This window comes from Grammomys surdaster, unplaced genomic scaffold, assembly GCF_004785775.1.
Source record: "Grammomys surdaster isolate TR1022 unplaced genomic scaffold, NIH_TR_1.0 1057, whole genome shotgun sequence".
NCBI lineage: Eukaryota > Metazoa > Chordata > Mammalia > Rodentia > Muridae > Grammomys > Grammomys surdaster.
The window spans coordinates 340,730-365,638 of record NW_021605476.1 but is presented as its reverse complement, the minus strand read 5'-3'; the positions used below and the strand labels follow the sequence as shown (position 1 = coordinate 365,638).

At 42.2% G+C, this 24,909-nt stretch overlaps 1 protein-coding gene across 5 annotated transcripts in view; it reads right to left on the bottom strand.

Moving 5' to 3' along the window:
• Positions 1-15,233, bottom strand: part of Dmxl2 (Dmx like 2) — a 129,592-nt gene extending 114,359 nt beyond the window's left edge. For all 5 annotated transcript variants that reach the window (XM_028783311.1, XM_028783313.1, XM_028783312.1 and 2 more), the window contains exon 1: positions 15,117-15,233. In XM_028783311.1, the coding sequence (XP_028639144.1) occupies positions 15,117-15,203 (87 nt within the window). In that variant the 5' untranslated portion in view covers positions 15,204-15,233. The remainder of the gene's footprint in view (positions 1-15,116) is intronic.
• Between the last annotated feature and the right edge of the window lie 9,676 nt (positions 15,234-24,909).

The window sequence follows — 24,909 nt, the reverse complement described above, 5'->3', positions numbered from 1 at the left end:
GGAAGGAAGGAAGGAAGGAAGGAAGGAAGGAAGGAAGGAAGGAAGGAGAAAAGAAAGAAGGCAGGAAGGCAAAAGGTAAATACAGAAGAAGCAAGAAGGGCAAAAGAATAATAAGGACGTCTGAGAAGACATAAGGGGTCATACTATTAACTATCTACATAAAGAGAAACTCATAATAAACATAATTCTATGTGTAAACACATACATAATTTAAATGAGCTTTTCTTATCTGGGCTGACAATGCTCCCTCCTAAAACTCGTGACTATCTAGCAAAAACCTAAATACCAGACATGAAAAGGCCTCGAGTTATTGGTCAGAGCTCTCCAAGAGACATTTAAAACATATAGCCCATTGTTATTGCCCTTGGTTCTCCCCTAAAGGTAGAAAGTAAATCCCTATTGCTAAAGACACAGCTTCAGAAACAGGATCCAGAGACCCCTGAGCTGGATCTGAATGTATCCTCCCTGAGAGCTATCTTTCATGGTACCAGAGGACACTATGCAAGCTTCCAAAGAAGAAAAGAAACCAACAGTTCTACCCAGCTATAAACATGTGTAACCCAAAACAATGACCAGCATGGCAGCATAGCCCTAAAGGTGCAGTAGCAGCACACTCACCTTGGCAGTGATTAAAAGCTCTCCAAATGGACTTAAGACCTGCCCAACAAGAAGGAAACGCCTGGAACTGGAAACTGAGGCTAGTGAAGTCATGGATCTTGAAGAATCCTCAACCATTACTTTACTAACCAGCATACTCCCTAACTACCCTATAAACATTGTCCAGTGTAGTCATCAGCCCTCCTTAAGAAAACTTCTCTTTGCAACCGATGAAGACAATTACAGAAAACCATACCCAATCAAAATGCAGGGTTGTGAATCCCATCGATAAAATCCCAGGTTTATAGATGTACGATACAACTATAAAACAACTCCAAAAGCGAAGACCCGGGGAGCATTGCAAAAAAGGCGGCAAAAAGATTTAGGAGCCAGAGGATCAGGGAGTTTGCTGTGAGGATTATATCTCTCCTAGTCATGTCAAGAGCTACATTTGTGACGCCTCACCAACAGGACTACCTAAACATAAGCTGAACAAAGACACCACCTACAGACATGCCAAAGAGCACAGAGGAAAGCCTGAGTCCTTAACCCAACTAAGAAATACTGAGAGGAAAATACGATTTCTCCCAGTCAGCACTTCATAGCCAGCCCTGAACTCATATAACTAACAGACTGAGCAGGTTATATTTAAGAATATACATATGCATATATGTGTGGGCCAAGTGGAACCATGCTACCAGACAAAAACTAGGAAGGTTGAGTGGATCCAGAAACCCTGGTAATTCTCATATCTGAGAACGGTAGGGGTTTCTATTCTTACCCAACCCCCTCGACTCGTTCCTGTCCTGGAGCGCGTGAGCCCACATGAGGATCAGGATCGTGACAACATAGCACAGAGTTCTCCATGCTGTTGAGGATTTAGCCAATAAGCTTCCCTTCCCAGACATTCTTTCCTGCAAAAGCTTTTAATCTCTGGCCCACGCTGAAAAAGTTGTATGCATCTATTCTTCACTATGAACAAAATAAACAGTTTGGGCAAGCAAGGACTGTCTCTTTCATCAAGAACTGCAGTTCCTGGGGAAATGTCTTTGTTATACCTAAGCTGGAGTTTCCCTTCCCCCCTCATCCTCCAATCCCAGGCTCATTGCGGGCTACAGACTCCCTTCATTCTGGATTCCTTGCAGTTCCCAACAGCAACTGGGTTCCCAGAAGTTAGGGAACCTCAGCTTCAGCCTCAGCCTAGCCGTTTCTCACTGGGCTGGGGCCCCTATCTTAGGCTGTGTTCTCCCACCCCTAAGCAGGTGTAGATCATGGCTGAGAGGATGGAATGTAGCCTAGCACCTCTGCATTCCGTCTGCCCAAGCAGCGTTCAAACACCTATATGCATGCAATAACAATTTTAAAAGGCCATGAATTTGAACAAGAGCAAGGGCATATGGGAGGGTTTGGAGGGAGGTAAGGGAAAGAAGACATGATGTCATTATATTATAATCTCAAAAACAAAGAAGACACCCTACCGCATTCTTCATTTCAGTCATCTAATTAAAATCCTAACTCCTTAGAATATTCTCAGACTTAAAAATTAGCTGGGTGTTTGTGGCACATGCTTGTAAATCCCATCACTCAGAGAAAATAACACATAAATTTAAATCAGAAAAGTATGACAGCTCATCATCCTTAATCAGCTTCCCACATAACTAAGGAGCAAGCACTTGGTTATAAACAGTCTCTTCATGCAATGTTCTCTATAGAAGGGTAACTCAAATCAATCTTCTTCAACATAAATGGGATTCTACTGGACACAATTCTGAAACTTTTTTTCATTTAACTAACAAATCTTGACGAACTTTCCATTTACCTCACTTTTTAATTTTTTTAGATTATAATTATGTCATTTTCCCCTTACTTTCTCTTACTCCTTCTATTTACTCTTCCTTGCTGTCATTCAAATTCATGAGCTACTTTCCTTAATTATTGTTTTATATATATATACATATATATATGTATATGTATATGTATACATATATGTGCAAATATATTTCCAAGTATATAAATGTTTATATAAAGTTGTAAATATATAAATACAGCCCATTCTGTCCATATAATGTTACCTGTGTATGTTTTCAGGGCTGACCACTTGGTTCTTCATAACCAATCGCTGTCTCTTCCTAGAGAAACTGTCTCTCCTCTCAGCACCCCTTAACTGCCTCTAGCTCTCTGCACGGGGTTAAGGCCTCCTGAACTCTCCCCTTCCACATCACTATGTCTATGAGTATCACCCTTGGTCAACAACCTCCTCCTCCTCCTCCTCCTCCTCCTCTTCCTCTTCTTCCTCCTCCTCCTCTTCCTCCTCTTCCTCTTCCTCCTCCTCCTCCTCTTCCTTCTTCTCTTTTAAGGTTTTTCTTTTTCTTTTCTTTTTTTTTCTTTTTGGTTTTTCGAGACAGGGTTTCTCTGTGTAGCCCTGGCTGTCCTGGAACTCACTCTGTAGACCAGGCTGGCCTTGAACTCAGAAATCCGCCTGCCTCTGCCTCCCAAGTGCTGGGATTAAAGGCGTGTGCCACCACTGCCCGGCTAACCTTCTTCTTACTAAGTGCATACTATGCCATTTTATAGTTTCGCCATAATTAATCTGTGTTTCCTATCTTTTGCTACTGCAAATATTAGTAAGAATCTAAATGACTGTCATGTGGCATATACCTTCTGTATTAAGGAAATTCAAGAAAAGTACCTAGGGGTTAAAAAGGCTCAGCAGTTAAGAACCATTTGTTGTTCTAGCAATAATAACTAGAAAAGCCCCAAGTTCAGCTTCCAGCATCCACGGGGGCTCACAACTAACAGTAATCCCAGCTCTAGGGGATCCATTATCTCTGGACATTTGAGCACCTGCACTCACAAGCACTCGCACACCTTTCCCCATCTCTCTCTCCCTCTCCCTCCTTCCCTCCCTCCCTCCCCCTCTCTCTCTCACACACACACATACACACACACTCGCACACACACATATATATACACACACATATACACACATACGCATACTCTCACATACAGACACAATTAAAAATAGTAAAAGCAACAGGTGTGGTGGCACATGACTTTAGTCCCAGCACTCAGGAAGCAGAAGCAGACTAATCTCTGTGAGTTCAAAAACAGGCCAGCCAGAGCTACACAGTGAGACCATTTCCAAAATTCTAAAAGTTCTCTCCATATTCCTAAAAACATACTTTACTTCTAACGTGAATCACTCCAATGGCTGAATGTCCACTCAAGAATGCTAACTGGGCAAAACAGATTTAGCCTAAGTCAAAAATGAGAAAAACAGTGTGGCAAATTAAGTCATGGTAGCCATCCATGTTGGCACCCAAAACACCCTGGCAGGGGGAGGAAAGGAAGGAGGGAGGAGAGGGAAAGAGAGAAAGAAAGAAAAAAGAAAAACTAAATTTAAAAAGATAATTTTAAAAAACTCACAGCCCAAGCTAAGAATACTCCTATATTTCTGACAAAGAAAATATGTTTACTAATGCTAGTAATAGCTAAAAGAAACATGAGACCTTGAAAAGCAAATATGTAATAATTAATTAATTTGTTCTAATTAAGCATTATAAAACCGGCTGTCTCTAGCTTGTCTGCACTCTGACTAAAAGGTAGGACAGTAGAAAACAGAATGTAAATAATTACTTTGCACGTCAGCACTAAGAATAAGCTATTCAAAGTACTAATTATAAAAAACTGCTGAAGTAAATCACAGTAAAATGAGCAAAAGAACAGCCCCGAGGACTGGTCAGCATGTATAAAAAATTAGGTGATATCTTTGGGCCTCAAATTTGTTCTCTTGGGCTTAAAGTATAAAACACTTGTCCTGAGGAATAACAAAGGGCTAGAGAAAGAGGCCAGAGAGTAGAGGAGAAGGAAGTAGGGAAAGGTGGTGTGATCAAAGCATACCCTACGCATGGCTGGAAATGTCAATGACTATGCACTAGTAATTATCATTTTAAAAATGAGTGACAAAAACATTTAGTTAAAAGAAGAAAAGCTCAAAAAATAAAACAAAATGGCTACTTCAAAAAACGGGATGAACAATTTAATAGCTTTAATAAAACTGTTATTAGAAAAAAATGACCAAAAAGCTTTTCTCTCAATTTCTTTGTCTTGTTTTTATTTTATGTGTCTGCCTACATGTATGTCTGTCCATGCATCACAAGTGCCTGGTGCCTGAGGAGGCCAGAAGAGGTCATCAGAACTCCCAGAACTAGAATTACAGATGGTGGTAAGCACCAGGTAGATGCTAGGAATTAAACCCAAGTCCTCTGGAAGAGCAGCCAGTGTTCTCAACTGCCAGCTCCCCACCACTAATTTCCTGTTTATTTTTGAGACAGTCTCACTATATAAACCAAGCTGTCCTTGAACAGCGATCCTCCTACCCTAGCTGAGATTATAGGTGTGTACAATACCTGCCTTACTTTTGCTTTTACTTATATGTGTCTCTTGTTCTGAGCAAAGAAAAGTAGTTAAAAGACTGAAGATATTCAGAACGGAGCTGTAAGGAAAACACAGATCTGTGGCAGGGAATGCAATGAAAACAGCAGCCTGAAAAGACAGAAAGCAGAGTGATGATACAGTTCCTAACACAATCTTCCATGATCCCTTAAACTGAACTATGTAGCTAAAGAGATTAGGGCTTTTTGGTGCATGCTTGTAATCCCAGCACTCAGAATGGGAGAATTACCTCAGGTTCAAGGCCAGTCTTGTTATACACTGAGTTTCAAGCCAGTCAGGGTGACATGGAAAAGCCTGCCTCAAAAAATAAAAACACAGTGCACACACCTGAAATACCAGCACTAGAGAACTAGAGATACACAGAAGCTAAGAACGGAGAATCACCATTGAGTACCACACAGGCCACAGGCCTCAATAAAAGAGCAAGAAAAGGCTAGCCGGGGCTATATAGTGAGACTCTTGTCTCAAAAGCACAAACAAAACAAGGTGGGCATCCCTGAAAGAGTGGGTGGTAGGGGTTTCTAGTCAACAGCATACACATCTCTTCCATCAGGGTCAAGCAGAAAGATGAGTGTTGGTCTCCACAGCTTCTAAGTTCTCAAAGAAATACCAAGGTCTAACGAAAGTACAATTATACATTCTTCATCTCTATTTGTACTCTTTCCATCAACCTGGCAGCCCTTTCCTTAATCGTGATCTGAGGGGCTCCCCAAAGAAGCCCACACATTCCTAACAACTACAGAAATGAAGAAACAGCAGAGTTCCAGTGTCTTCTTTCACATTTTATTTGTGATGATTTAACTGACATCACAGACTCTGGATGAAACTGGGTGAATATTTTAATAGTCTTTCCTAATGGTTTTTATATCTTCTTTATAGTTGATGTCCTTATTTGTATGTAGTGTGTGTGCCACTGCCCGAATAAAGATCAAAGAGCAATTTGTGGGAGTCAGTTCTCTCTTCACCATGGGGGTCCAGGGAAAGAAACTCAGGTGACTGGGCTTGGCCTTGGCAGCAAGTTCCTTGACCCACAGAGCCAACTCACCAGTCCTGACTAGTACTCTGGCTGACTCCTCACTCTGTAGACAAGACTGACCTCTGCCTCCCCAGTGCTAGGACGGCATGTGCTACCGTGCCCAACTGACAAACGGGAATGTCTGAAAAGTGAGATGTAGACAGGAAAATAGCAGGCAACTTGTTTGTCCAAATGTTAGAATTACAGGCATACAGCACCATATTCTGAAGTCAGGAAAATGTCCATATCATTGTGGAAATGACCAGCTACATGGATAAAGATGAACTAAGAAACACAAACAGTCATACTATAGTTTATTAAAATTAAGAAATGCCACATCAGAGGTAGGAAAACACACAGGTAGAACCTGGAAAATGTGGACTTCCAAGGTTCTCCCTCCTCAGAACTACACGTAGCATGCTTCTTCCTCCACAACATATGTGAGTGTTTTTTCCAAGGAACATGCACTTATGACTAAAAGCCTCAGGCTGTTACACCAGCCTTTTGCCCATGCACAAACAGCCACAAGAATCCTAGCATCCCAGAAGGGAAACACAAGTTTATAAATTAAAAATCCTATTATTCTAACGAACAATCTAGACAGAGTGTTGAGTAAGATTCAGTAATCTTACTCTGAGCATTCAGACTAAATTTACCAACAGTAAGAATATTCCAGTACACAGATTCCCAGAGGCTGGTCAAGCCAAAGGTTATCTATGGAGATTGCCTTTTCTGTGTACTGTAACACTGGAATCCGTTTATCTTTTTTAAGCCTTGAATACCTGTTGCCCATCTAATTTTATGTTGAAATGTCAGCTTGTGAAGAGCTTCTAAATATTAACCTATTTTAATACACAATATCAAAATATTATACTTTATAGCCAGGCATGGAGGCATACATCTGTAATTTCGTCACGAAGAAAACAGAGGTGAGAAAATCACTACAAGTTCCAGGCCAGCCAAAAAAGTTGTATACTCTATAGCATCATTGATTGCAAAAGAAATGTCTTTATGCTGGAAAGCTATGATGCTCATTATACAAGTCCAGTTTTCCAAATTTCTAATTGTAGCTTGATTTTTTAAATATCTGAATAGCTTCGGTTTATCAAGTAGTCTTCCAAATAAAAGTGGAGTTCTAGGAAGCAAAGGGTTTTAGCAGAGCTCCTAATTAAAACATGTCCTTAGTTCACATTTTACATGTATGTGCATATCATTTGAAAAAGCTGTGCACGGTGATGCACTTCCTTAGCCTTGATAGTGAGCCCAGCTGTCTGCCCTCTTTACATTTTACTCTCAGACAGAGGCTCACTAAGTTCTCCAGGCTAGCCTTGAATGCACTCTGCAGCCTAGACTGCCCTAAAGTTATGGTCCTCCTGCCTTAGCCTCCCAAGTAGCTGTATAGCTCCGTACAGCCAGAACCAATAATTCCAGTAATTCGTTCTTGGATTATGGCTACTGTATAAACTACATATGTTTGTAAACTGAGTAAACCAAACTTTTCATGTGCTGGTTCTTTGGGTTTGGGTTTGTTGTTTTCATCTTGTTGGTGGTAGGGCAGTGCCTATGCCTGTACAAGTGCCACCTAGATACCTCAGATTTCCTAAAGTCACAGAGAAAAACATTACTGTGATTTAATATAATTTACTATTATATCTAGGAAGAATCAATATTTAGATGGGAAGAAAATGCATCTATTTGGAGAAGAAAAAGAAAGGAGGAGCAGGAAGAGGAGGAGCAGGAAGAGGAGGAGTAGGAGGAGGAGCAGGAAGAAGAGCAGGAAGAGGAGCAGGAAGAGGAGAAGCAGGAAGAAGAGCATGAAGAGGAGGAGCAGGAAGAGGAGGAGCAGGAAGAAGAGCATGAAGAGGAGGAGCATGAAGAGGAGGAGCATGAAGAGGAGGAGCAGGAAGAGGAGGAGCAGGAAGAGGAGGAGCTGTTGCTGCTGTTTCTCCTCCTGTTCCTACTCTTGCTCTTCCTCCACCCCATCTAAGATATTGCCATTTGTCCTTTAAGTCACCTCACCAAATTACCATATTCACTGAATGTCAGATTCTATTCAGAAAGCCCTTTTTAGCACTGACCTCTCTGTCAGGAGAAGGTTAACTGCCATGTGTGTGGGATTAGGGACATTAGAGAATCCTAAGCACTCAGACAAGAAGGGGAGCAGAAGTGCAGGAAACAGGTCTGACATGTATACATACATCAACTCCTAGGATTACAATGTGCTATCTCTAAAAGAAAGAAAGAAAAAAAAAAAGAGCCACACAACCTGTAGAAGTTGTATCTGTTTCTTAGTAGCAGGCTTATAAACTGACAGAATAAATTAAAGAGTTCCAGGTCTAACTCTTATGCAAATGAATCCCACAAACTCTAAAATTGGAAATCCTAAAATTTATACTAAAACCTTACAAACTTGCTTTAAAAAAACAAAACAAAACAAAACAAAAAAACCCTAGACACAGAACCGTAGAGATGTACATAGAGTGTTAAGAGGACTGATTACTCTTCCAGAAGACCTATATTCAATTCCCAGTACCCACACAGCAGCTCCCATGAATGAGTGAAAGATCTCTAACTCATGAGATCCAAGGGATCCAACACCCTTGTCTAACCTCCCTGGGTACTAAGCATGCATGTGGTGCACAAAAATACATGCAGCCAAACATTCATACATATAAAATAATCTTTTAATTAAAAATGAGCAAATAATGCTTTGCTTTCTATCATCTGAAGAAATTCAATTGGCCAAGCATGACTCATTTATTATGGTTGTTAACCAGCATTCTGTGCTCCTTCTGATGATCAAATACCAAGATTCTGATTTGTTATAAATCAGTGGTTCTCAACCTTCCTAAACTGAAATCCTTTAATACAGTTCCTGTGTTGTGATGACCCCCTCCATAATAAAATTATTTTCATTGCTCCTTCATAACTGTAATTTTGCTACTGTTATGAGTTGTAGTTGAATATCTGACATGCAAAATGTCTGATATGGAACCCCTGTATGAGGGTTAACCTCTAAAGGGGTTTTGACCCCAAGTTGAGATCCACTGTTCTAAATTTTCCCAAGAATGTCTTGTGGGACATAGCTGTAATCCCAGCATTTGAGAGGCTGAAATAGGAAAATTGCCAGTAGAGTAGCCTGAGCAACACAGCAAGAAGAAAGGAAGGGGGGTGAGATGGTCCAGCAGGTAGAAACACCTACTACCAAGTCTGATGACCACAGGGTAGAAAGGTACAAGTTGTCCTTTGACCTCCACACGCATGCCATGGAAAGTCCATGTCCACATACTTACACACACTTAATAAATTAAGTAATGTAGTACCTTTTTAAAAGGAAGAGGAGGGAGCTCCTTGGCAGCTGTGTACCTACTACTTCAAAAATTCTCTAAATGGGCTTTGATGAAGCCTGAAATTTTAGAGCACCACACTATGGGATCTCATGAGATACGGCAACTGTCAACTAAGACTCAGGACTAGACCACAACCATTTTATAGTACTGGCCCATCCTAACTCTGGCCCCAAAAACATTTCTCAAGAAATTCACTGAACATATAGAGAGCACCTAATTCAAGAACTTCTGTTTACAGATGAAAAATGTAAAAATGATTAGGTGATTTTTATCAAGATTGTACAAGTAGTTACTTACACTCCCATTGTGGAGGAAGGCATTCAGAACCATGCCAGTTTCTGGGAAAATGCTAATCTTCCCTCCATCAACACAAAAGCTAATTACCAATCTACACAGGGCCCAGTGTGGTAACACACTCCTTCAATTCCAGCACCCAGGAAGCAGTGACTTAGAGGTCAGCCTAGTCTACATATCAAGAGCTACATAGTGAAATCCTATCTAAAAAAAAAAAAAAAAAACCACCCACAATCTACACAAGGCCTTAGAAGGGACTTAGAATTCATATTCACATACCAAGCAACACTAAATGTAAGCCCACAATGTTTGAAAAACTACCTATTAACTCAAACAAAAATTTACATTCCAAAACCAAGTGGGCCAGTTTCTCTTGGAAAAGAAATCTCTTCTAAATCTTTGACTTGTCTTCTCCCTCACTCTAAGCATAGATAGTCAACAGATAATGAGGTGCCATATCTATTAATAATCAGCTAGTTCAGGAGCGTTTTTCTATCCAACTCTCTGATACTCCATCCAAAAGGAACCTCTCATTTCTCCAGAGTCCTCACAAGAAGTGCCTGCCTGATCAGCAGTGGTTAATGTATTTAACGCTTCTAGATGACTAAGTTCTACACTTCTCTACTCGTCTCCCTTAAGTCAGGGCTATGGCCTTTGGGGTTTTTTAATCTCCACAGAGTCTAGCCACCTATGTATTTAACAAACATGTGCTAAGTATATAAACAGGTTGGCTATATTATTCTGTTATTGTTGATTATTATTTCTTGAAAAAAAAAAAGCCCTTACTTCCCTAAATATTAGACTATTAAATTGTCATAATTCTAATACTAAAATGTTACTCTACAGGAGAAATAACATTATCTTCTAATTTTTTGTATTTTAATGTATTTTTATGTGTATTGGTGTTTTGACTGCACATATACATGTCTGTGAACCATTTGCATGCCTGGTGCTGGCATAGGATAGAAGACATCAGGCCTCATGGGACTATAGTTATAGACAGTTTGTATATTCATATATCTGCATACAGAGATAGAGATAGAGACAGAGATCATGGAGAGGAGGAGGGAGCAAGTGCTGCCATGTAAGGACTAGAATTGAACCTGGGTCTTCTGAAGAACAGTCTGCTCTTAACTGGCAAGCAATCTCTCCAGCCTCTACCTTCTAATTTTTAAAGGAACAGTTTTTTATTCAGACCAACCTTTTAGTGGTATATTAATTAAAACTATTTTTTAACTGCAGGCCAAACGTGGTGGCACATGTCTGCAATCTAAGTACTCCAAAGGTAAGGGGATCAAATTCAAATTCAGTCTAAGCTACCCAGCACGACCCTACCTCAAAACAACAACAAAAGTCTATGATTAATATTGTAAATCATATTTTTCACCATTCAAAGGGTATTTGCTACTTAATGAAACCCTGTAGCTGAAAAAACAATTCCTACATGAGGAGAACACGCTTACTAATCAGTGTTTGTATTACTCCATCCTTGGCTTTTGCTGCTCTTGCTTTTGGAGAGCTTTAGTACTGATCTTCCCAAACTATACATAGTCTCATCTATCTGCCTATTTGTCCTCATGTTCACTGTGTTTAATCTACCAATATATTATAGACTCCTAAGAAAGGAAATGACTAATTTTGTAAACTTGGATCAAAGTGTTAAAACTCATGTGAAGCTGAAATAACATCAACTGCCCTCATAGATCTAAAAATATACACAGGACTCTCTATGGACAGATGGTGAGTTTTAAAACTATATTAATGATCATGTAATATCATTATTCTAATAAAGACTTTTTCAAAAAAATAATAAACAATAAATGAGAAAGCTATGTCTAATTTTAAAAGCCTCAGACCATTCACTCATCTGAAGAGTATTTAAAGGCAACATACACACAACAAAGCTCAGACATGGGAGAGCATCTTTGGGCTATCCAGCCTCTAACTTTCTTCAGAATAACGATTTCTAAAACTTAGATGTTTTACACACACACACTGATAAAAAGGCGATGCTTTAAAGAATGGTATACAAAAATGTCATTTTAAAATAGACTTACAAAGTAACAGTTGAATGATGAAAGAATAAAAGGCTGCTGTCAACTGACAGGACACAAATGGAAACCATCCCAGCTCACACATGACCTATGAAATGACATGTAACTAGGCACACACCACAAACTTCACCATGTTCATCCAGCATAAACTAGGACATCATGACCTCACCAAGCAGCCACTCACAGCCAGCCATCCAAGCCCCCACTGCATGCAGTGAAATACACAGTACATTCTTCCATTATTACAACGTCACAAGCATTGAAAAACTTAAGAACAACTTTCATCTTCAATTTTTTTCCGTTTATAGATTCCAAGTAAATTATTCTATTTTGAAAGGGTCCCAAATACATCAGGCAACACATCAACCAAGAACCATTGGCTAGCTGCAAAGCAGACTTTCCTTCTATACCACCTGCACCTAGAGGAAAACACACAAACACACAAGCACAAGCACACAAAAACAGTACAAAGCAGGCTGTTAAGAAGAAAACTTCCGACAAGCCCACCAAATGAAGAGTCACAAGACTCCTTCCAGCCATGCCTAGCAGTCCTTTAGTCACCTGACCCAGAACTGCAGGCTTCTTTATCAAACATAAACTATAAAATCAGCTGACATGCTCTATGTAAACAGACTTTATTTTCTGTAATTTTATCTTTCTATATATAGTTTTTGAGGTATTTTTAGTTGATTCTGGAATGCTTGAAAATGGATAATTATTGTATCTTTAAGCAAATATGTTTTTATAGTGCCCAGAAGATTTTTTTTTTTTTTTTGCCCTGGCTGTCCTCTGTAGACCAGACTGGCCTCGAACTCAGAAATCCACCTGCCTCTGCCTCCCAAGTGCTGGGATTAAAGGTGTGCACCACCACTGCCCAGCTTCAGAGGATCATTTCTAGTTCACAGTAAAGTAACTGGAGCATGGCATTCATAATTAAGATATTAAAACAAAACATGTGCAAATAGATTTGTATTTGTACTTGCCAAAGGGTCGAAATAAGGTTGTCACAGCCAGCATTGTAAACCAAGTAACTCCTCAAGCTGGAGGTGAGAGAATGATAAGCAAGGCTGCCCCAATGGACATGAATATGCAGTCTGCAGGACACATATCTCAGGGGTCAAGGGCAGAGGACTTGAAGTCTGTGGCCAGCACCCATGGCAGGTGGCTCACAGCCCCTTATAACTTTTCTCCAGGGGATCTGAGCCCTCCAGTCTCTAAGGGCACCTGTGCTCACCTGCACATACCCACACACTAGCATCCACACATACACATAATTTAAAACAAAATTAGTGTTTTAAAATGTACGCTTCAGTAAGATCACTATGTCACAGAGGGACCAATGTGAGGAGCAGAGTCAAACAAAGTGAAAGACAGCAGGACATCTGACAATGAGTCCTCAATGTGGCTACAGGGAGGGGTGTGATTGAATGGTACTCAAGAAACAAAAAAAACACCCCAGCAGCTCTGAGAAGAAATGAACCTCTGAGATGAGTGGTAGGAACCCCATTGGAAGCTTTCTCCAACAAGGTTCTCCAACGAGGTGGTGACTACAGACACTGAAAGGGGTGAATCTGGTAGACATTACACAATCAGACTTGGTGACAGAATAAATTCAAGTGGGAACTATGGCCACAGATGGCACCTGCAAAGAGCACTGATAAGTTCTTACACTGACTGGTCTTTCCAGGCAGAATCTAGTTTAACTCTGCAAACCAGCTCTGCAGGGAGCTAAGAGGAATATTTTTTTTTTTTGGTGTTGTTTCATTTATTTTAAGCACAGATTCATACCTCTACCACCTAAGTACTACAGATGTGTGTGCCACCACACCCAGCTAATGTTCACTTTTAGATGGACCCAATAAACTACCATTACCCCACCAGGGGAAATATCCATACCCAGAAGTCCAGATTTACTTCTTGAAGGAAACCCACTCTTGGGATCCTAGGGGACTTCCTCCTCCTCTACACACTAAAAGACACAAAAGCATTTTTTCTCTCTTCTCCGAATAGTCTCCACAAGCTCGGGTCTATGTTAATATTATTGGGCTGGTTTTTTTTAACAATTTTCGTTGTGGGGGAGGGGCAAACATGAATCCACAGTAAGCATATGGCGGCCTGAGGGCAACCTGACATGAGTTCGTCCTCTCTTTCCACCATATGAGCCATGAGGGGGTTGGGTTCAAGTCTCTAGGTTTGGTAGCAAACACTTTTACCCAGCAAGCCATCTCACAGGACCCTATACTGATGTTTTAAGTCACATGTGTAGCAAACACAGCACCACTGATAGTGATAGAATAATATGTCAAACAACCCTATTTTTAAAGTATTCTTTCAAAACTAGAACAAAACTGAACTGACTACATTTTAAAATTAATAAGGCCAAGAAGCAACCTTGTTGGCTTTTTTTAATGAATCACAAAACATTCAAGACAAAGTGTTCCAGAATGCAGTGCTACATGATTCTGCAGTTTTGCTGTAATTTTTTTCTGCAGTTTTAAAAACATGCTGCTGTAGACATCAAATGTTTTCCGTTGTCTAAAAAGCATATTGCTAAGCAATATCCAATTTTATTAGGGATATCAAAATGTACTTAATACAGGTCTCACTAATACAATTCAAAAAGGGCCATGTATTTTATATATATAAAAAAATCATTATTAATCCATGTCAATCTTGCAAAATAATCTCTAGGAGAGCTTGATTTTAGCAGCCTATTCTCAAAAAAGGATTGATGAATCCCACCCATCTGGTTGAGAAACTGTCTATGTCGGGTAGGTAGGTGCTAGTTTCCAAAACGTTATGTTTACATACACCCTTATCACACGCCCAAGGAAAGTCATAAAACGAAACATTGCTTCAGGCTTAAAAAAAAAAATACCTTGTAAAGATTAAGTTATTACCTGAAAGGATTACCGAAACAGAACCCTGAGCTAGATAAGACAGGCCACTCGTGAAAAGGTGACTTCCATTCTAACTCTTTCAGGGAGAGAGCGGATTTTTCTATTCCCTGGTGCTAAGGTTCTACCTTGGGAGATACAGAGGGCGCGATTAAAACCGCAGGCTGGTCGGGGAGCCAGGGAGCAGCACCGCCTCCATACCCTGAGACCAAGACGGTTCGCTGCCAGACGGGAGCAGGTGGAAGCCGCCCCGGGCTTCGGCGCTGCCACCACCTCCAGGCACCACAGACCCCGGGGCTGCCCCGAACCTTCCATCGCCGCCACCCGCGCACTCACCCGGCGGACGAGGGTGGTGATTCCTCATCCTTCCCCCGCCCCCGCCCAAGCCGAGAGCCGAGGGGGCGTGGGTGGGCCCGTCGCTCGCGGCTCTACGGGAGACCCCAGCTCTGCTCACCGTGAAGGGGACGTCCCCGACGCTGCCCACCGAATAGCAGTTGTCTCCAGGGTTGACAGCCCCGGTGAGGACCTGATGCAGATGCATCTCGGGATTCCGGCTGGACCGAGCTCTGCGCCAGAGGAGGACGAGCCCCGCGCCCGGCCGCAGCCGCTTCCTGTGCGTCCTCGGGACTCAGCGCCCCGCTCGCCTGTCGCCTGCCGGCCGCCGCCCGGCCATGAGAGGCTCCGGCCGCCGCAGCCCGACCGCCGCTCGGCTGCGGAAATGCCCGGATGCTCCCACGGCCTGCCGCACCGGCGCACAGTGCGGGCGCAGGGCCGCGGCGCGTGCGAGGCGGGGTCGGCGCCGGGGAGCGCGCAAGCGGAGCGCGTGAGAGGCCGTCACGCCGCGCGCCAGGGAGAGGCCGGCGCGCGCCCGCCGCGGGAACGCGACGCGGAGGGAAAAGAACGCGCTCACACTCGCAGCCGCGCTCTCGGCGCCGCGCGTGCGCGTGCGCGCGCCACCGTCTCCAGGACAACTACGCGCGCCGCGTCGCGCGGACCCTCTGTGCGGGTTGCGCGCGCAGACGTGCGGGAGTTCCCTGCGAGCCCGAGGCCCAGACCTCCGGGGGCGGGGCCAGGGGGCCGACCTGTTTTGCTAAGTGTTTAAGCGTCTCTCGCGGACAGTGCGTGCTGGTCAGCACCACTGACCTCAGGGGAAGGACACTACCATCACTGGGCAATCCCATGATCTTAAGGTCCTTCCGTCTGTTTTAAAGTACCCGGCATCTTACAGCCTTTAAGGGAAGCTGAACTCTCCCGACAGCAAATTGTTTTGCTCACACTTTTTCTCACGCGTCCCCCTAGAGACCGGTGATCCCTCTGTCTAGAGGCGTTTTCCCCCAGTGTGTGATGTCATGAAGTCGCAGAATCGCCTGCTTTTCCAGGCTGTCTGCTAAATTGAAATCAGATCTCTGCACCCCCACCCCACCCCCACCCCCAGTCAATTCATCGCGATTTTTAGCTCAGGTTGTAGAGAAGAAACCGCGACATGGAGCAAAGGTTAACGAGGAAAAAATTAAGATCAAACAAGCACAAGGTTTACAACAGATACAAAAATCGATGAGATCACAATATGTTAACTAGGGGGCTGGAAGAATCCCTCTGAGGACATAGAGGAATGAGTCCCTGGATCCAATTTTGACAGGCTAGGAGTAACTAGAGATGAAGCGTTACAATAGAGAAATTAGGGAGAGCTAGAAAGTAAAATGGCTGGGGGAGGCACTAAGTTTAATGCTTAAGGCAGGTGGTACTGTATATCAGTTAGGGAAAAGATATGATAATTAACAAGAAATAAACGTGCCCAGGGGGTCTGTGTCTGTGGGCTTTCGAGACACTGAATCCACTGAGAAGCCCAGACTTTGTTCTGCCTATCCTGAAGGCTATCAGCTACTTCTGAGCTGAAATTTATAATTAGAGCTGCTTTGAAAAGGTGACTACAAAGCGCACCCGAGCGTTAAGCCGAGAGTGAGGAGAATGGAGGCACATTTGGCTTGTTTACTGTTCCGGGGAAAGCAGCAGAAGTAATCAACTAATTCCCAACAACCTAAGGCAAATCCCTTTTCATCCATAGTGGCATAAACCCCCAGGCTAAAATGTTGAAGTACTCCCCACCTCCACCCATCCCCATGCACCTCATCAGCTCCCCCCATGTGCTGTCTTCAGTGCATTCGCTCTCCAATCCATCCAAAGAAACATTTTTCTGTTTGGTTTGGGGGATGCTGAGAAGCGAAGCCAATACCTGGCCCAGGCTAGGTAAGCCCTCTGTCACTGAGATACCTCCACCAGCCCAGAGAAACCATTTTAATATGTAGTTGCTCCTGTTTCCTAGGAGTTAGAGTCCACAGTCCTCAGCTTGTCTGACAATCCATTCAATCTGGTTTTACTTAATCTTCCTGTTTTTATCTCAGGCTGCTCTATTACCCACTAGTCTCCAGCCCCCCTGAATTAATGCCCCCTCCAGAGCATTCTAGGTTTTTTTTTTTCAAGCTTCCTTGACTTTACTCATGCTTTTTGTACTCTCTGGCATGCCTCTCTCCCCTTGTTGACCTGAGAAGCCATATTGTAATTAAGTCACCTTGACTATCCCCAAATACCTTAAGGCTTTGTGACACACACAACACGTACCCCACAATAATATGTTTGTTTATGCTGGGTCTTTGTTTAGTAGATTCCATAGACATTTCAAGTTAAGGTCAGTATTTAATCTTCCCTAGTACTAGAACTGTAATACTTTGTTGGCATATAAGAGTTAAAGATAAAGAACAGCTTCCAGCCAGTCAGGCATGGTAGCACATATCTATAATTCTCAGAATTCCAGAGCCTGGGGCAGTAGTAGTACTGCTTTAAAGTCAAGGCTAGCCTGAGCTACATAATAAATTCAAGGCCAACCTAGAGTATACAGCCAGATCCTGTCTCAAAAAAAAATTTCTCATACTAAATTTGTTGTCATTTCTATCTTTTTATTTCTATCTTTTGACACTACATTCAATTTACTGAATTCTGGGAAATCATTGATTCTGTGTATTTAGTGATAGACAGCTGACCATGAATAAAAAGATAGAAAGCTATGTCACCAAAAAAAAACACATTAAAGATATAACAGACAGCAAAACAAAAGTTATCATAACCAATAAAGTCCCATGTTGTGCATGAATAAGCATGAAAATAAATACTAGAGTTGTTCCCTTGTCAATTTCTATTGACCATGCAGGCATAACATGAATCTATAAAAACTGTATAGAGTGGTTAAATACAATAAATTTTTTTCTTTTTTTTTCTTTTTTTCTTCCTCTTTTTATTTTATGTGTGTAAATATGTCTGGTATATGAACTTTGTGAGTGTGTACGTAGTGGTGTATGTGCAGCTATGGGTGTCCCTGAGCCAGTGCCCGAGGAGGTTGTCAGGTGCCCGTCTTTATCATTTTTGTCGTATTCCTGTCAGGTTCTCTCAGTGAACCTAGGATAGGTCTGAAGGCTGCTCCTGTTGCCATCTTCCTACAGCACTAGGTTTGCAGGCAGGCGTGATCATGCTGGGCTTTCTACATGGGTGTCAGGTCCTCAGTTTGAGCCACCAAACCCTGCAAATGGGCGGAGTTTTGGGTTTTTTTTTTTAAGATTTATTTACTTATTATGTATACAATGTTCTGTGCACACCCAGAAGAGGGCACCAGATCCTATTACAGGTGGTTGTGAGCCATCATGTGGTTGCTGGGAATTGAACTCAGGACCTCTGGAAGAGCAGTCAGTGCTCTAAACCTCTGAGCCATCTCTCCAGCCCTAAATACAATAAATTAAGACAAATTTCTGTATAAGAAAATTTAATTCCTGTAGATAAGTTTTCCTGCCAGGCAGTGACAATTCACACCTTTAATCCCAGCACTTGAGAGGCAAAAGCAGGTGGATCTCAGTGAGTTCAAAGCCAGCCTAGTCTACAAAGCAAGTTCCAGGACAGCCAGGGCTACACAGAGGAACCCTGTCTTGGGAGGGAAAAAATTAGTAAAAACTAGGGGGAAAAAAACAGAATAACGATTTGAAGCAATTCTAACTCTATATTTACAAGCAGAGGCCAAGAGTTTTGTTAAATGTCAAATAACAGAAGAAAAATGGAAGGTGTGTTATAGAAGCCAGGTTTAGTAAGAACAAATATTGAGCAAGAAGGAAACAATGTCAGAAAGAGTTCAAGCTAGGTGTGTTAGTTCACTCCTACATCCAGGAAGCTGGGCCAACAGCTTGTGAGATTCTATCTCTAAACAGCAAACGATCTCAATCTCCACACTCACAACCGAAAGAAATAGCATTTTAAAGCCTGGAAGCCTGAAACCCGTGTTTCAGGGATAGCTCAACCAGTAAAGAGCTGGACTCAAAAACAAGAGGATTTGAGTTCAATCCCTAGAATGCAGTTTAAAAAGGAAGGAGAAAAAAAAAAAAGCAGGTGTAGTAGTACATGCTTGTAATTCCAGCACTGGGGAAGACTCAGAGACACCATCAGAAAAAAAGAAAAGAAAAAAAAAAAACAACAAGATAGCACGCTCCTAAGAAAAAACATCCAAGGTGGACTTCTAGACAGACAGACAGACAGACACACACACACACACACACACACACAAGAACCCACTGTTAATACTAGATTCTGGATGAACCTTCACTGCATTAGGAAACGGAGACTACCCCAATATCAGACAAACCATCCCAAGACTGACTACAGTGTTACTGAGTTCTCATCACTTAAGTATTTCACAGCTGGGTCTTGCTTTGTAACATTCCATGATGTGTGGATTCATTTACAGGACTGTGAAGCAGAGCTCTTCCTTGTCCTCACCGTATCAACTCAAAAATCTCAAGCTGGCTTCTACCGTCCCCGTCCTTCCTCTGAAGTCCTTAAATGACTGTGTCTCAGAATTGCAGATGGCAAGACAAGTCTCCCAGATTGTCACCAATCCTCATATTGTCCAGTCTGGCCTCCCCTAAACTCACTCTCAGCTAATAGTTTCTTTGATAGTCCATCATTTCATTTCTTCTTTATCCATTTACTCTTCTGCATGGACCTAAAGATAAAGAAAGTTCTTACTGATTTGGAAATGGCTGTCTGGCCTGGAACTTTTAAGGTAGATGAGACAGACCTCAAACTGACAGAGATACACCTGAGCTGAGATTAAAAGTGCCTTTAAATTAACAAAGCATCCGGCTCAAGAGATGGCTCGGTGTTTCGGAGCTCTGGCTGTTCTTCCAGATGACTTGGGTTTGATTCCCAGCACCAAAATGGCAGCTTACAACCATCTGTAACTCCCATTCCAGGGAATCCAATGACACCCTCTTCTGGCTTCTGCAGACAGCAGAAATGCCTATGGGGTGCATGCATGCAAGCAAAACATTAATTCAAGTAAAATGAATATAAAAAAAAATAAATTGACAAAGCAAGCAAACAATTGTAAGGTAACTGCCTCACATCCTCAGGTTTGGTTTGGTTTTGAGGCAGAATCTCAGGCAGCCCATGCTGGGCCTCCAACTCAGGATGTAACCTGAGCTGAACTCAGCTGTTGCTTCTTCTGCTTGCTGCCTTCTAGTGTTGGGATCACAGGCATGCACCACCACCACCACTACCAGCTCCACGGGTTTTAATTGTAAATGCCTGAAGGTTGGATTTAATGACACTTTAAATGTCAGAAGGCCTTAGCTTCCAGCAGTAATCACAAAACTCACGCCCAAAGTTTAGTGGCTGAGAATAACAGTAAACAGTATCTCAGTATCTGTAGGTAACGAATACCATACTAGCTTAGGCGGAAAGTTTGGATTCAGATACAGTGAAAATATCAGCTTGATATGAAATAAAAGAAGCTTGATACAAAAGCCTGCATACCACTGGATTCTGTTTCTATACAATTTTACAGTATATTAATTTGGTTTCCTTGGACAGAAGGTGGAACAGAAATAACTCTTAATGTGTATGGGATTGCTTTTTGACATGATACAAATAAATGTTTTAAAATAAAATTATAGTCATGGTATTTCTGCAAATTTTCAGAAATCATTGAATAATATAGCTGGAATTAATGAGCTTTATGGCAAATAAATTATTATTATTATTATTATTATTTTGATTTTTTGAGACAGGGTTTCTCTGTGTAGCCCTGGCTGTCCTAGAACTCACCCTGTAGAGCAGGCTGGCCTCAAACTCAGAAATCCACCTGTCTCTTCCTCCCAAGTGCTGGGAAGGCAAATAAATTATAATCTTGATAAAACAATCTTTAAAAGAAGTATCAACCTGGCCTAGAGACATCTGAAGGCTTCCCAGATAGTATACTGCCCTGGCTAGATAGCTGGTCCTCATAGCTGGCAGAAGGACACAGCCCTCACTGTGTGAGTCTCTCCACAGGTCTGTCCTCAGAATGCAGCAGATGATTTTCCTACAGGAAATGTAAGAATGAGATCATTAGAACCTGTAATGTCTTTTATAGTTTAGCCTAAGAAATCACACTATTGGGGCTGAGAATGTAGCTCAGTTACTAGTGTATAAGCCTAGCATACATGAACCCCATGCTAGCACCACAGAAACACATGGTGATGGCACACTCCCCTCATCACAGTGTTTGAGAAAGGGAGGTAAAAGAATTGGGAGTTATAGAAAGGGGACAGAGTGGGGCAGAAGTATGGGAAGGGGAGAACTAAAGAAACATAGGTATCCGGGGGAGGGTGGAAAAGGGCTAGGAGAGGTCTCCATGGTTAAGAGTACTGGCTGCTCTTCCAGAGATGTAGGTTCAATTCCCAGAATCCACATGATGGCTCCTAATGTCTGTAACACCTTGGAATACAAGAATGGGGAGTTCCAGGACATCTGACATCCTTTTCTAAGTCTCTGAAAGCACTAGGCACACACACAGCACATAGACATACAATGCAGCCAAAACACCTATACACATAAAAATAAATGTAAACAAAAAAAGAAATGAGAAAAATTCTTGTGAGGTGGAGGAACTCGAATTTGCTATGCTGCCCTCCTTCACGTTGGCCTACAGTAATTGATTGGTGACCTCACATGCACTTCACCATTTAACTCAAACCTTAGGTCTTTATTTTTTTTCTCACACAAGGCAATTTTCAAACACCCTTCTTTGAGGCAGTAATGACTCTCTCTGAATGAAATGAAATTCATGTTTTTCTTGCCAAAAGAGGGTGAGCTTTCATGGTTTACTTTGTTACTAGCCTACAGGAAGATTAGTCATCTTTAGAAGAAGGTGAAAAGGATGGCTCATTTTTGCAAACTTATGCTGTGAAAAGTACTAGGCTTAATGGTGCACACTTACAGTCTCAGGACTCAGGAGGCAGAAGCAGGACAGTCACAAGCTTGAGGGCAGCCTGATTACAGAGCAAGTTACAGGCCAAGGATACATCATAGGAAGACCCTGTCTCAGAAAACAAAAATGAAAGGACTGATTTACTCTAAATCTTTCCTTCCTTCCCTCCTTTCTTCCTTTCTTTCTATTTTTCTTTCCTTTGTTAAGACAGGTCTCTCTGCCTAGTCCTGGGAATCCTAGAACTAGACCAGGCTGACCCCAGACTCATCATGTGTGCTGGAATTTAAGGCACGGGCCACTATTCCAAACACACAGATTCATTGTAAATTAGCACTTAAGTGAGAGCTAATCTTTAAAATATCTTGTCATTTAATAGTAACTATGTAGAGATACTACTTATCTTTCCAACGTCATCTTCCCATTCCTTTGATCTCTAACAGACAGTCTTACCACTACACTGGAGTGGAAATCCCAGTTAATCTTTCAAGCCTTTGGACACTGGTTAATTCCCCTTTCTAGAAGCTCCCTCATCACCACACTAGTTGTCTAATTTCTACTCTTCTTTACACAATGTTTTGAATTCAGGTCACAGGCGATCATCTCTGTAAAACTCCTTCTGCCTCCAAAACACACACACACACACACACACACACGCACACGCACACACACACACACACACACACACACTCGGCTTAGATTCCTTCTTTATGCCCTCCTTTTCTCTCTGGAGCAGGAAACAGCCTTGACCATGCAGGTCACTGGTTGCCTCCCCTACTGTCTCCTTTCTCCTCATCAGGACTCCAGTTTTTATGTGAAAAATAGATTGAGAATAAGTGAGAGAGAGAGAGAGAGAGAGAGAGAGAGAGAGAGAGAGAGAGAGAGGAGTTGTGTTCTGCACACTAACTTGTTGCAGTTTAGACTTGTGGCTACATTATAATAAATGAACCAAGATAAAGTGCTTTCTGGAAATGTTTCTTCTAAAGCAGTTGTGCTGGCTGGTTTTTATGTCAACTTAATAGAAGCTAGAGTCATTTGGAAAGAGGGAACCTTATTTGAAAAAAATGCCCCTACCGGGTTGGCCTGTAGACAAACTTGTGGGCAGATCTTTTTAAATCAGTGGTAAAAATTAGAGGGTTCAGTCCACTGTGGGCAGTGCTACCCCAGAGCATGTGGTCCTGGAGAATATAAGAAAGGCTGAACAAGCCATAGAGGATAAGTCAGTAAGCAGCACTCCTCCATGGCATTCCTACCTTGACTTCCTGGACTACAAGCTATAAGCTGGAGTAAATCCTTTCAGCCCTCCCCAAGTCGCTTTTGGGCATGGTGTTTTATCACAGTAATAGAAACCTGAACCAAGAGGGCGCATTCATCCCTTCTAAACACAAGCTGCCTTCTTTCTTGTTCTCTCCTGTTTCCTTCATGCATGGGTATGATGATTAGAGCTCCATCCACCCTAGAAGATGAGGATGAGGAGCCAACACCGGGAGTGACAGAAGAGAACAGTCGAAGTCTCAAATGAGTCCTAGAAGATGGAGAACTCTAACCAGCCCTGGCCTTGTTGTTGTTGTTGTTACTATTATTATTGTTGCTACTGTTGTTACTGTTATTGTTGTTGTTGTTACATTTACTTATTTATTTGTGTGTGTGTGTATGTGTGTGTGTGCATGTGCCATGGAGCAGGTGTGGAGAGGACAACTTTGGAGGAGCCAGCTTTCTTCTTCCTTCATGTGGGTCCCAGTGATCAAACTCAGGTCATCAGGTTTGGCAGCAAGCGTCTTTATCTGCTGAACCATCTCCTCAGCCATCATCACCACCATCATCCTCATCATTATTATGGTTTTGATTGTTTGTTTTAACACAAGGTCTCATGTGGCCTAGGTTAGGCTCATCCTCAGCGTAGCCAGGCATCACCATGAACTGATTGATCCCCAGCCTCTGGCTCCCAAGTGTTGAGATTGTAGATTGGCATCGCCACACCCAGTCTAACTTGTTTGGCTCAAGTCACTATGTTTTTGTCTATCTCTTAAAGGTGATACCCCTCCCCGTTAGTGTTTTACTTCCTAAGACCTGGCATAATTCTTGTTACACAGCAGGAATTCAAGAAATATTTACACCTTTAATCCCAGCACTGGGAAGACAGAAGCAAGTGGATCTCTATGAGTTTGAAGCCAGCCTGGTCTACAAAGCTAGTTCCATGCCAGCCAGAGCTACACAGTCTCAAAAGAAAAAGAAATGTTTACTAAGCCGAGTCTCATGGGTAGTTCAGGATTTGCATACCTTCTTGAAGCATCAGGAACAAAATATTATATTCTAGTTGCTGAGAAAAAAGTGACTCATGCAATAAACAAGCCTCGTGGTATTGTTGTGTTATGGAGATCTCCAAAGTAACCACACTCTGCAGAACAGAATAACACAGTCAGAGGCTGGATTTCCTAACACCACAGGGACAGAGGGAAGTGAGAAATGAAGAAATGGTATTCTCTCTTGCATGAAAGAATTCATAGCAGAAACAAGAAGTGTGGCGACGCCTGGGGACTGCTTTCTGGTAGAGGTAGAATGTGTGTGCTCCTGCATTAGCAGTTAACAAAACGAACAAACAAAACCAGATGTTGTCAACTGACTCAGCTTTACTCCTCGGTGTGAATTCTGCTAGCTTGTTTGTACAGACATCTCCCAATGGTTATTAACACTTTCAGCTTTGATGCACCATCATTTAAAGGGATGCATGAAAGGTTTTATTAAGCTTTCCCCCCTTTTATTAGAAAGATTATTTTCTTCATACAATTTATCCTGATTACAGTTTCCCTTCCCTGAACGCCTCTCAGTTCCTCCCCCTCAACCCCCAGCCAGATACAGTCCCTCTCTGTCTCAGGTCAGAAAAAAAACAGGCTTCTAAGAGATAACAAGCCCAGCAGTTGTGGCGCACGCCTTTAATCCCAGCACTTGGGAGGCAGAGGCAGGC